The sequence below is a fragment of the Misgurnus anguillicaudatus genome, chromosome 10 (genome assembly GCF_027580225.2).
Source record: "Misgurnus anguillicaudatus chromosome 10, ASM2758022v2, whole genome shotgun sequence".
Lineage (NCBI taxonomy): Eukaryota > Metazoa > Chordata > Actinopteri > Cypriniformes > Cobitidae > Misgurnus > Misgurnus anguillicaudatus.
The window spans coordinates 41,582,642-41,596,251 of record NC_073346.2 but is presented as its reverse complement, the minus strand read 5'-3'; the positions used below and the strand labels follow the sequence as shown (position 1 = coordinate 41,596,251).

The 13,610-nt window shown below is 35.5% G+C and overlaps 2 protein-coding genes across 3 annotated transcripts; one reads left to right on the top strand and one right to left on the bottom strand.

The window, feature by feature from the left end:
• The first annotated feature begins 2,996 nt into the window (after window positions 1–2,996).
• Window positions 2,997–7,597, top strand: LOC129448934 (uncharacterized). Of its 2 annotated transcripts, XM_055211646.2 has the most exons (10): window positions 2,999–3,151; window positions 3,392–3,558; window positions 3,695–3,856; window positions 3,956–4,107; window positions 4,187–4,270; window positions 4,359–4,415; window positions 5,248–5,349; window positions 5,455–5,565; window positions 5,686–5,823; window positions 6,778–7,597. In XM_055211646.2, exons 4-10 carry the CDS (start codon window positions 3,967–3,969, stop codon window positions 6,877–6,879), a joined length of 735 nt encoding a protein of 244 aa, XP_055067621.2. In that variant the 5' UTR covers window positions 2,999–3,151; window positions 3,392–3,558; window positions 3,695–3,856; window positions 3,956–3,966; the 3' UTR covers window positions 6,880–7,597. The 2 variants fall into 2 exon arrangements, with proteins under 2 accessions (XP_055067622.2, XP_055067621.2); XM_055211647.2 differs by lacking the exon at window positions 3,695–3,856 and having other exon boundaries at window positions 2,997–3,151.
• A 1,448-nt stretch (window positions 7,598–9,045) lies between these two features.
• eomesb (eomesodermin homolog b) lies at window positions 9,046–13,475 on the bottom strand. Its single transcript, XM_055211645.2, has 7 exons — window positions 13,319–13,475; window positions 11,853–12,467; window positions 11,428–11,582; window positions 11,209–11,327; window positions 10,789–10,944; window positions 10,301–10,362; window positions 9,046–9,927 (listed from the first exon to the last, which is right to left on the bottom strand). The coding sequence occupies exons 2-7, from the start codon at window positions 12,347–12,349 to the stop codon at window positions 9,243–9,245; spliced, it is 1,674 nt and encodes a 557-aa protein (XP_055067620.2). The 5' UTR covers window positions 12,350–12,467; window positions 13,319–13,475; the 3' UTR covers window positions 9,046–9,242.
• Between the last annotated feature and the right edge of the window lie 135 nt (window positions 13,476–13,610).

The following is a 13,610-nucleotide window of genomic DNA, read 5'->3' as shown; positions in this document are numbered from 1 at the left end:
TAGATTTACAGAACATTTTCCGTAGCCTTTAGGGACACTTCAATCTGTCTATGAAACGCAACAATGGTGACAATCAACAACAAAGCTTCATGCCGCAATGCATGCTGGGTACCAGGACAGAAAACTCTTTCTTCACATTTACTCTCACCATTGTTGAGATTTGTATCCAAAGTATTGATGTCTCTGAAGCAAAAACCACAGCTGACAAATTTTCAGCCATCTTATTAAATATAGTGTGTGTTAGATCAGCATAGAGTGTCACTATTATATATTTCAATTCATTATTCTTATTTTATCATTTCATAATTAAATGTTAGGCAGCATAACATAACAACAACCAAGCTTATATGACATCATAGTCAATTCTCCTTCCCCAAGCAACAAACGAGTTGTAACTGTACAACCAAAAACACTGTTGCAATGCTAAAAGGCATAGTCAGTTCTGTGAAGGTCAAGGGACAAAAGCCTAACTAAAGGGAACACTAATCACCATAGTGGTGACTTCAAAGGAATCTTAAACAAACACAAATTGTAGATTTAATGTGATAAATGTTGTGGTAAATATCCATTTGACTTACACGTCACGTCAGAAAGAAGATTTGTCTACTAAATCACATGTGTGGATGCTGGAATAGTTTAACACTTGTATCTTGTTCTGACAGCATTTGTTTAGAAGTTAAACATCATCCATGTTAGACAATAACTCTGCAAGCAAGTTGTAATTTTAGGTTTCAAACAGAGATGGTGATAGAGAGGCAAAAGTGAAAGATTGCAGCAGGGGTTATTGTACCCATAATGCAACATGTTATTAAAAAACGGATAAATGCCTGTAAAACATAAATACGGAAAATTCCTTTATATTTACACAGTACTTTGTCCGTTTTTTTACGGATTTTTTTTAGAGTGTAAAGTTTGGGCCAGATGCTTATTGCGTCACTGCACGTGCGCCCGATGAAACTGTCTATAGTCTTTTCCTTTAAACACATACCTGTAGTGATTGAGGACTTGTTCACATGACACCTGAAAGATTTCCTGATGTGATATTTCAGATAAGACTGAAGGTGAGGACTCAAATCTGTGTCAGTGCACCTTTACTTCATGACAGCTAAAGATTGTTGGATTATTCTTAACTTTCTCCTTCAGGATTGTATTAAAATCTTTATGTTTGAGAGGTAACAAGAAATGATTGGTTTGCAGACTCTGTTAAAGAGATAATTACACTTTAGACAAAAAGCAGTGGAGTGAAATTTTCTTAAATCAGTGAGTAACTGAAAGAGTAATTGTGTTCAGATTTGTAGAAAGTCTTGAGACTGTATCATACATCCAACTCAATGCAGTTCAAGTGTTTTTGTCTAGTTTCAGCCTGACGCAGTTATCATTTTTACATCTGGCTTAAATAGCTAATGCATTTTGGCATGTTGTTATTTTGAGACAACTAAAATAGACTACGCCATTGACCAATTAAACCTGCTGTAAAGTTAATGGTGCAATCTTGTTTTGTGTTATTTAAAGAGTGCGTTAGTTATATGCTTTGTTTAATACACACACACACAATGTGTAGCAGCACACAAACATTTTTAAATATGAAAAATGTGAAAGATTATTATTGAGTCACTTGAACATAAATGAAGATCGATTATGAGATGTTAAAAGGCATAAAGAGCGGCTTCACCTGCAGTCTGCTGAGCTGATTCTTTTGCTTTTTTTTTTTAAATGCTTATATTGCATTTATTTTAAATGCTACCTCATAGATTTATTGTATATGATGACTTTGTACCTCTGGATATGAAGAGATCAATATTAATATTTTTCAAAACACTCACGGCGCTGCCAACTGTTAAAACGGCTCTCCACATGTTTGTAAATTCTTTATCTCATGTTTGTTACAAATATAAAGGATTTTTTTCACTTATGGAAACCTTTTTTTTGCATATTTATAAATAATTCTAATGAAAATCTTTACAGTGATCACAGTCTTAGAAATAAATGTACAAAAGTTGTCACTGGGACTACTCTTTCAAAAAGTTACACCTTTGTACCCTAAAAGTGCACATTAGTACTTCAAAGGTACATATTGGCAGTACTGTATTTGGTACATATTAGGACCTTTTTTTAAAGGGTACTGCCCCAGTGACAGCTTTGTTTCTTTTTTTGACAGTGCATGCATAGATCATACTTTATCAGCTTATTTTATTTATTGCTCCGGTACTGAAATTGCGACTTTTAAATAGAACCAAAGCTTTAATTACATAAACAATCATTTCAATAAATAAAACGCAACACAATTTTTAACATCAACTGGTGATCTTCTTTCTCTGCTAACAGTTTTTCAGCTTACAAACTCCTCCATGTAAATAGGGAATCCACCTCGGCACGAGCGCAACTGGCTTTTAAAGGTGGGAGATGAGACTTTCATTGGTTTATTGCACGTAACGCCCAAAACATCCTTGAGTCATTATGAGAATAAGAGACGTTAAACTTTCAGACAGTCTTTAAGTGCACTTGCAGCATGTGCTATAGATCATTAAAATAGGGTCAGTTTCTCACTCATGTTTGTATTTCATCACAGTCTGACTTTGTGTTTTAATAAATTGATTGTGAATGACATCATGATGATGATAAAGCGATTCACTCCTCAATGACTCAGATCAGAACTGGTCTGGTATGATAAAAGTTTGTCTTTGTATTTGCTTTCTAAGACACAACGTTGGCCGCCCACATCTTCACAAACCTTTGTTCTTTATTTTATTCTTTTTTTTTCCAGAGACTAGATGTCGAAACCTTGAATCAAACCAAACGTCTCTAAGATAAATCACAGCATTTGATTTCAAGACAAACTTTATTTAACAGTAGGAGAAATGAAGGCAAAGATACAAGAATGATTTCTGTGAGGAAATGAACAACTCATCCCATGATGCACTGTGAATGATGTCATCAAATGACAGCTTGTATAACTCTTGGATTGCAATATAAATGCTTATTATTGTGAGAGAAATAAGTTGGTTGATTATTGACTGTATGGTGTCATTTAAAGTGGTTTGTGATTCCTGTTGTGTTTTTTTTTATATCAGTCATCTGTGGCTTCAGATAGCATCAGTTCACCTCAGAGTTCATGTAAATCTCTCTTGTCAAGCTGAAGATGATTATCACAGTAAGTCATTTCTTTTTTCTCTCAGTTCATGAATAGATAAATACAGATTAAAATGTCTTTTTATAATCATTGTCTGCTATAATATAAATTCCTCATTATCAATTTTTCACAATTATTTATATTAAGATGTTTTTTTACAAAGGATGTGAGGAAAAGTATTGAATACAAAACATTGTATTTTTTTGACCAAGATTAAATAATTTGGTGAAAATATGTTACTTTTTTGTTGTTGTTTTGAAGAAACGTCATTATGAGTTGCTGTGAGAGCTTCATCAGTGTGATGTTTTAGAAACTTTCCCTTCATAAGAGGTGGAGCTTTCAGAAGATATCTGCCAAGAAAAACCAAACCAAAGACATCAAAATGACACTTTAAAGACTCAACAAATGATCGACAGCAACACTCTCAGGTAAAACTGATCAACACTCATTAACATTTAAACTCTCAATCATGTTTTTACTCTCAATGGATTTCAACTTTTAACTTATTGGTGGTATTCTTGGATCAGCTCGACTTATACAACTTGTTTTATTTATTTTATTTAGGTTAGACAACATTATTACTTCTAATAGCATCCGTCTAGAGGATTCCTGATGTATTCTCAATCAGATTGGAGTAATTAAAATCGTAACAACTTTTGTTAAATGATCAACATTTAAGTAAAAAGTGTGTAAGCGCAATCTTAAGTCATCTGGGCCACACCGCAGGTAAATCTGGTTAGACTTCTTAAAGAATGCAGGTGAACAAAGACTTTTGGTTCCTGTTTTGACTGAACTTTGGGACGGTAAACATGTGAAACTTTTTAGTCTGGTTAAAGATGTCAAGAAAAGTTGAGGTGGTCGTCAACGCTCCGGTTCATCTGGAAGAGTCCACGTCTCCCATTTACGTCACCGAAGCAAAACCTGGTGATCCTCCTGGAGTTCGTGGCTTTCTGAAAATCAACCCAGCATCTCTTGGGGTAAAGTTATGATCACACAGCAAACTCTTACTGAAGATTTCTGACAACACGCTGAAAGGTTTTGTCTTCTGTCCTCCAGTGGTTGGAGATTTTGACAGGTGGATTGGCTTTTGGACTTGTTTTCTGGAACTATGAGCGTTATCTTTTAATACCAGCTTGCTATGTGAGTCTCTTCATTGACATTCATGTTGTTTTGTCATACAGTATTTTGCCACAGATGTTGTAAAACATTATCTTCTGTGTTTCTGTAGTTAGTTTTAACAGGAGTTGTTACCGCCACAGCCGCATGTACACGTAACTCATGTCTGGTAAGAATGAACTTAATTCAGATGTTAATGATGGAAATTAAAGTAAAGTAGTAGAGCAGTAAAGCTAATGATAGTATATGATACCAAGGCCTAGTTTCACAGAAGAGGCTTAGCTAAAGCCACGACTAGACCTTATTTTAATTAAGATCATAAAGATGCCTTAAAAAAAGACATTACTTGTTGAGATGCGCTGATATATCGGCCAATAATCAATCAATTAAAGCAATTTTCAACATATCGGCTATCAGACAGATTAACAGTTGTTAAAACAACACATTTAATGTCTTGTCCCTTACTAGACATATATCTGTGTTATTATTGGACCAACACTTTTTTTAACACATCTTGTGTTGTCCCTTTTATTTATTTATTTATTTGAACACAAAATGACACATAATGTGTTAGCATAACACAAAACAATGTGTAAAAAAAGTGTAGTTTAAAAACAGGCAATAGTCATGGCCAATATATCCTGTCAATCAAAAGAGTACAAGAAAAGCAATGAATTTGAGCTCTGCATATAGAAAATGTAAAGAAACGTCATTAGTTTAATTTTACTGCTCATTATATAATTGAATAACATTCAGAATTTAGTTAATGCAACCAAACTATCGGCAAATATCAGTCTGAATAATCGGCTATTGGTGAAGAAATCGTTGCATCTCTAGTTACTGTTGTGTATCTTCAGATAAGTCAATGGCACTGTGCTGTATTTGAAGATCTGTTAGTGTTTCAGGACTAACGTTAAGCCTTCTCTGTGAAACCAGTGGCAAATGTTTAATTTTTATTGTGTGTTGGTCAGTGATTTCTCAAACATGTTGTATTCGTTTAGGTGGTCACCTCACAAATCCTAAACTTCTTCAACATCATCAGTTGTGTGATTGTTGTCGTCCTCTTCCTTATGCTCTTCTATATTGCGTCTACTGTCCGTGTGGTAAGTGTGTTTGAAAAGAGCACAAACAAACTTTAGTCAAATTCTCTATATGTAAGTCAGACCTGATTCATCACATGATGATTATTATTGTTGTTGTTTTTGTAGTTTTTAGCTCCATCTATGACCTCGTGGGACATTGCCTTTGTAGTCTGCAATGGTCTGGGGTCCGTTTTATCTCTTATCATCTTCTCAACTACATGCTGCTGGTGTAAATCGGTAAAAACTCATTTTTTTCACTTGCAATAAATCAATCATTTTTTGCAACATTCCCTCATGGGGTGTAATGACTCCAGATGAATTGGTTTGTATATGATGTGTTCTTCATCACCTTCACAGAGGAAGCATGTCATGATCTTTCACATGAACACAATTCCTCCAGCAGTGATGAATAATGTCACGTGTGTGGATCATCCAGGTGCAGTTCCACCAGCCTATTACAGTCCTGTTCCATCTTCAGAACCACCGGCCTATGAGGTGCGTGAGAACCCAACTCTTAAAGAAAATCAATCACAGTAAAACTGCTCTGTTGATCACAGTCGGTTCATGAGCTTGTGAAAGATCTAAGGGTGCTCAATGCTTAAGATGTGAAGTGTAGAGAAATATGGATTGTGAAGGAAAGTCGTGTCTCGTTTAAACATCTCGGCATGTTCCTCACGAAGGTGGCTGAAGCTTAAATAAAAAAACAGCAGAATTTAAATAAAAGTAGCCATGACACTCTCTCAGCATCCCCATACAGCAAAAAATATATTTTTTTAAATATATTCCTAAATTGACAAAAAAGTGGCCAAAAAATATATTTGCTGAAATATATTTTGGAAAATGTCTACAAAAATTTATTTTTCACATATATAATTTTTGGCCCTTTTTTTTGTATATTTTGAAAAACATTTTAAAAAGAAATACATTTTAAAGCATTAAAAGTATATTTAGCCCTCCATATATTTCAATCGCATAGTGAAAGAAAAAGTTAAAACCTAACAGTTATAAAAAAGGTTCAAATGAAATATATTTTCAACTTCAATAATATAAAATATTATTTACAATATATTTTTGCAGAGAATAAAGTTTTTCCATATAAGAGGTAAAAAAAGAAATGCATTTGCTTGCCCTTGAAATACATTTTGAAATGTATGTTAATATAATGAAGTATAAATATATTTCCAAATTCAAAAATATATTTAGTTTAGCATTACTTCCTACAAAATGTATTTAGCATATATTTTAAATATATTTTTAGCCAAGGAAATTTATTTTTTGCCATATGGTTCTCTAGATGTACAGACCAAAGCAAGTATTCTGCATTATATGAACAAAAGAAGAGAATATAAGACTAATGAGAGAGAATACAAACTCTTTCCTATATGGTGTTGAAGCGTAAAGTAAATATGTTGAAAGCAGAATGTTTAGTTGTGTATGTTGTTGTTGTAGTTTGAACATCGCTCATCCGTCTCTGGACCATCTGCTCCGGTGTGGGACGAACGAAGATGGAAAGAAGAGCTGTATCGTAGCCGAAAACCCATCCAAGTCTGACCTGGAAAATATATCCCAGTTTCCAAACCATGCTCTAAACTAGAGCTGCAATTCATTTTATTTGTGGATGAATGATGGACGCTTTATTCATTTACTTGTAGATGTTTCCATCAGCTGCTAATGAAACGTCTCATTTCAATGCTGGACTGCATTAGACTTTGCTTTATTAGACATCTGTGGATCTTCACCCGGATCTGTAGACTCCACAGCTCTTCTCACACAGCTGATGCTGTTGTCTATTCAACACTGACTGGTTTACAGAGCATCAAGTTTCTCATAGAATGACACAGAAACTCTTGACAGTCTTTCATTTGTTTGACTTTGTTTTTAAACTGCACTTTTTTCCTCTGTCAGTGAGATTGAACGTTTATCTGACTGTAGATGAATGAGAAAATCTTCTGTATATTCTGCTGGTAGTTTAGTTGTCACATCTGAACTGAGGCGTAACCCAGTCACTTGACTGCATACCTGCACTCTCTGTGACGTCACTAGACCACACCCCCAACACCTGAGGTGCGCACAGATCAGATGACTCTGTTACCACACCTACCGAAAAAATTACTGCATACAAGTCAGATAACTGCACTTTTTACAGTTACATTTTTGTAATAACTGAGTTGTTGGTTTGTTCGGGTCACGTCGTGTTTTCATTTGGTTTTAACAAATGTTGACTAGTTTGATTAAAAATCATCTGCTGGTTTTGGTTTTAATAGTAAAACAGACGGTTTATTTTGCGATAATGACTCACCTCTAACAGTAAATATAATGTTAGGTTCCCAAAAAGTTACCAAACTTTTAGAAATCTTAATGTCCTTAAGTAAAAAAAATCTCGCTTTCAGAAAACAATTAGTATAACATTTATTATTACAGTTTATAATAATTATAAACATCACTGCAATCTCAACAATCCTGGTAGTTTCTATTAGTTTATTATGAAATTATATTTTATATTGTAAGGTTTATCTGGACAGTGAGAATCTGCAGTATTCTGTTCTGACACTAGAGGTCAGTGTGTATGCGACGCTTCATGTGTTTCTTTACTTACTACATAATTGGTGCGAATAAAGTACGTGCGAAATGATTTTCTGGGTTTTTGTCATGTTGTATTTCCTTTATTTGTGTCCGTCCATTCGGGTCTTTAATATTCCCAACCAGTGCAGAGACAAAGGGGTGGCCGGGCAGGGGGGTCCAGTGCCACCCCAGACACCCCTCTGTCTCCGCCACTGCAGGGAGTAGAGGAGATTTGAATGGACATGGGTGAAGAGGATACAACATGACAATAATTTGGAAAATCATTTCGTACGTAATTCACGCGTGCACAGCTTTAATGAGTTCGCGTCTTTTTAGCTTAAACGGACAAATGCTCATCTAGCTGTCTTAGTGAGTATTATAAACAATTGGTTACTGTATGTCTTAAACGAATAAACATTGTATTGCATTCGGTATAATAAGCCTAAAAGTAACCCGTTGAGGTCTTAAATAAATAACAAAAGAAGAAGAGAAAATCACGCACTGCTCCTGACTGAGTAACTTCTGTAGCCTAATTTCGTACAAAAAGATGAATCCATATTTACTTTTAAATAAATTTCTTTTGCAAAAAAAATCACTTGTGTTGAGCTCTGCTATTCGAAGTAGGCTAAGTTTAAGGTTTATCATTTATCATGAGTTTAGATTTTCTTAACAACTTTTACGAATTAACACGAGATATCTTTAGTTTCATTAAAAGACAGTAAATCATATGTGAGAAATCTGATTCACCCTTACATTTACATCTAGTAATGCATGCAGTAAGGAATATTTATCTAATATGAAGTAATCCGTGATCATGAGATTCATTCATGCTTTTTTAATACAAGGTTACACATCGACTATCCCCTAAAGTAGCTTAAAATAATTCTAAAAAAAAAGTTTAAAATAATTCCAGTTCCTCCACTGTTCCCAACTCAAGCATATTTTCGTTGACGGGTTCAATCTACAATTTGCTTTATTTGTCTTAATTCTCAATTAGTGTTTAGGGTTTTTTTTTTTGTTAATAAGCGTTATTAGTAATATTATTAATAAACATCCGTTCAAGGATACGACAAATTTGGATATGTCCCACGTGTTTTCCTGTTAAAATATATTTTAAATAATACAAATGAAAACAGAGGTCATATAACACTTAACTTTTTAAAAAACACATCATTTTACTTTGGCCGTCAACAGAAAACACTTGATTTTTTGGTGAGCTTTTAATAAATACAAAAGTAAAAAGAATCAACTTTTGGTAGATTTCGATGAATGAAAAGTTGAATCTCTTCACTATCAAATTGACAGAACATTTAAAAATCACAGACAGGTTTGTGTAGGCTACAGGGATCTCTTCAGCTATAGAAAGCGTAATAACCCAAAGATCTGGACGAACTCTCCTTGTTCAAGTTTTCTGAAGCTGTCGAGTCTTCACATGTCTTGATGTTCTGCTGGTTCTCGGTTCTCCTCCGTTTGCACATAACTGAATAAATACTGGGTTCATCTGTGGAGTCCAGAGTCGGTTTTAAAGACGGCGCGCTTTCCATCCAGGCCGAAGTTTGGGTAAATGTGATTTCTTCCGTGGGTTTGTCTTTCTCCTGTATTTGTTCGTCCGTGGGGCTTGGCCTGGGCGACCATGGCAAGCCTGAGGTAATTTTCCTCGGGTACGAGCCTCTGGACCCCCATCCTGCGGTCACGGAGGCGAGCGCGGGGTCTGAGTAATAACCGAGAGAGTGAGACTGCAGCGGTAAAGACTTCAAACTGTACGGCAGTAACGAACTGGAATAATCGCCCTCGTACAGTTCAAGTTTACTGGCACCAGTTTGTTGCACTGACGTCAGCAGCCACCTCTGTGTGTCGTCACACAGCGCGCCGTTACTTTGCGCAACTGTGCGCTCGCTGCTGTAAAAGCGGCTCTGGGTGCGCGTGTCCTGCAAGAAGGGCTGCACGGCAAAGCGCGCGCTCGGCACGATCTTCTGTGCGCGCGCCTGGTCTGTGGGTGACGGCGTGAGTGTCTCGCGCTCTGGAAGAGTGTATATCCTACAAAACCAATGCGGTTCAGTATTAATGTAAAGTTAAAGGAATATAGGTTACCAAAAATGAAAATTCTGTTAACATTTACTCGCTTTCATGTTGTTACAAACCTATATGGGTGTATTTGTTCTGATGAACACGAAGAAGGATATTTTTTCAGGAATGTTTGTAACTAAAAGAAAAATGAATACTGCCTATGATTGGTTTGATTACAAACATTTCTCAAAATGTTTTCCATCGTGTTCATCGGAATAAGGACATTTGTGCAGGTTTTTAACAACATTAAAGACAGAATTTTCATTTTTGGGTAACCTATCCTTTCAAGCACCTTACAGTAAGATTTATTTCATTTCTTTATACAGATGAAGAGCATACTTACGAATCATAATTGTCTCTGAAACCCTTAGCGAATGGATTGTGGTCAATCTTGAGTTGAGTGATCTGAAAGAAACGGGTAACATCAGTTCTAACTGAAATAAAAAATGTTTTCACACTTAAACAGTCATGAATGTATTTGCATTATGTAACAAAATTTTATCAGCCTTTTATAGGATGAAACAATGTTGTGACACGTTGTGTTTTTCTAATGTTATCAAATGTTTTGTCAAACTAGGTGTTTGTGTGATGTAAGTGAATCATGTTCACAGTAAATGTGATGAAGGCTACATCTGTGTGAATTGAAGAACTGACTTAATACGTCCATTAAAATCACATTTTTAACACCAGTTAAACGTTAAACAGTAGTTGGTCAAATAAAGTGTTATTTTTACGCAGAAACTGGTTTTGATATTGTTTATCTAATGACATTCAAGATTTTCTGTACGATTTTATATCAAGTTGTGTGTTGTTAAGAAAGAAAATATGTACATCAGTATTTTGATATGCTGTAACAGCAATGAACTGATTCTCGGGGAAGGTGAAGATTTGACTCTTCGGTTCTCTCCCGCTTTCAGTCGCATCGTCTGGCACTTCAACGATGTGAAGTCTTGGCTGGTATTTGTGTAAAGACTGCAGAACAATCATCTAGAATATAAGACACATTATTAATTAATTAACAAAACATAGCCTATATTTTAATGGGCTTTAAAAAATCGCGTTTTCATAAAATATGTTCTTCTAGTCACTGACTTTTTTGTAGCTTTGCGCATTTTTATTACATCAATACACCCGTAAAACAATTAATGAATAAAGTGTTTACATTTAATTACAAAAATTATATTTTTAAAAACATTAGTATTATGCAGTTTGTTTTTTAAAACATAGTATATTGTACGTGTTCATTTTTACCTGTGAATTGGTATTTGCTCCCTTGTTGTTTGTTAATTTCAGTTTGCCAAAAGAAATTTCTTGTCTCATCCAATGAGCACCTGTGTTCGGTGATTCTGGGTGGACGTAAATTTTATTTCCTATATTAAAAATAAAAAAGCAAGAACAATATAAGCTGATTAAATGTAATAATATTAATAATAATGAATAAAGTATGTTAATATCCATTGTCATTTATACCTTGCATATTATTGTCGGCTTTTCCACAGGTAACCCATTTACCGCCCTGAAATCTCCAATGGTTTGGATCGGCTAAAACTATCTCCACAAAAACATTGTAATGCGTCGTGAGGCTTAATCCGCTTATATTGAAACTTAGAAATGGAAACATCCGCCTGCACAAAAATATATCAAAAGTAAAAAAAATTGTCACACAGAATTATAATTAATTTAATTAATAGTAATTAAAAAAAGAAAAGATGTAAGACACAGATATCAATAGCTTTATTATATAAAATTGTTTGTGTTATTATTTTAAAATATTATTACAGCAGATGTGTGCTTCCACTGTAAACCTGTTTTGTGTTTGTTTTTCAGTAGGTTCAGAACTGTATATTTTCCCCCAATTCTTTTTTTTTATTGCAGCACGCGACTGGTTTACTCACCGGCCCTGTTTGGTGATGATCATTTCCGTTTGGTGCCGGTGAAATTTCAGCCATAACGGTCGGTTGCAGAGATACACCTGCGCTCTCAGTCCAACAGAGCCGATAGCCGACCCGGTTCCTTGGTACGAGTGATAGGTGTTCCCGGGACTGTGTCCAAACTGATAGCCTGTGCCGAACTCCCCGCGCCCTGCGCACAGAGACTGACAGAACCCGGTGGAGGGAAGAACTGAGCCATAATGGAGAGATGTGGTGTACCTCGACCCATCCGAACCGGAGTACACGGATCCAGTTTGACTTGTGTATGGAAAAAAGGAACAGGGGTTCGGGTTTTCTGGAGTTTGATGTGATGCGCCCATCATGAAATATCGATTCGCACCGAGTCCATCCAACATATAACGAGCGCTGGGAAATTCATCTTCACAAATAATGGGCGAAACTTTACCGTCGTCCACTTCGCTTTGTGAGGACAGAACCGATCCGGATTCTTCCCCGGGCATGTTTGGACTGCTGTGCTACTGAGCTCGTGACAGGATGGGTTCGGCTCAGCGCGTAACACGTCGAGTTGGTTTATTAAATCTTTGTAAAGTTTCCTGCAGCGTTGTCTTCTCAACATCACTAAAACACAGACAGAACACATTGGCAGATTAAACCTCCTCTTATAAGATTACAGAGATTACTCGCGGGTAGATTGTTTAAGTGAAAATGTATTCAGTTCTACATCTGTGATGCGACTTTTTCGGTTTCGGGCCGCTAACTTCAGAAAGTGAAACTTTTCATGGTTTAAAAAACAAACAATCCATTAGCCGAAGTCAATTAAATTATATTGCATTTTAGGCTGTGTTCCTCGTTATTCATTACATGAATGATGATTTAATAAAATATATTTTCCAAATTAAACTTTCAAATACCAGCTATAATGATATAAATTTAGCATATATAGCTCAATAATATTTATGCGTCTAAACAAATATGTTATAATGTGAAAAAATGATAAAATAACACAGCACATCATTTTTATGTTTGTTTAACCATGTTCAAACTTGTTCATTATAATTAATTACAGACTTCGTTCAGTAGCTTAATTAAACACACATTAACACTTAAATGTTTCTTCAAAGTGTTTTGAAAAGCATTCTAAAAATATTTTTATTTTAGCATTTTTTTATTTGAGATTTTAGCATCTTCTGCCTGTAATGTAGGATTATAGAAAAGTTATAATCTCAATAATTATGTTGAATTTAGTGAAAGCGTTTGTGTGTCGTTATTACAAGTCTGATGTATGATTTGCAAGAATATAGGCTATATTTATTTTGATTTACTACGAACCCGGCTTTTTAAAATATTGCACAAGTAGCAAATTAACGGTGGTTAAGGTGAAGTTAACGTTTCATCACATTTCCGAAGCAGATGCGAATAAACCTGAACAAATGTCGCTTTTTCAATAATGAAATGATTAAATCTCTCACCAGTTTCATCTTCTCCAGAGTCTTCAGTGAACAGCAGTGTTGGATGTAAATTTCACCCGCGGTTCGAGAGGTGATGGGCCCGTCAGAGCTGTCCGGATCAGGCGCGTGTCTGTCTGGTGTAGGATGAGGAGTAACAAGTGACTGAGTGAGGGCATCTCTGATACGGACACGTTTATTCACGCGCATCTCTAACGCCCCCTAGTGACGCAATATTAACACAAACGCTTTTGTTTTCTCTAGCTGTGGTTCTCTTGATGGCCTGCAGAATCAGAAAGACTCCTGTCTGTGCTAA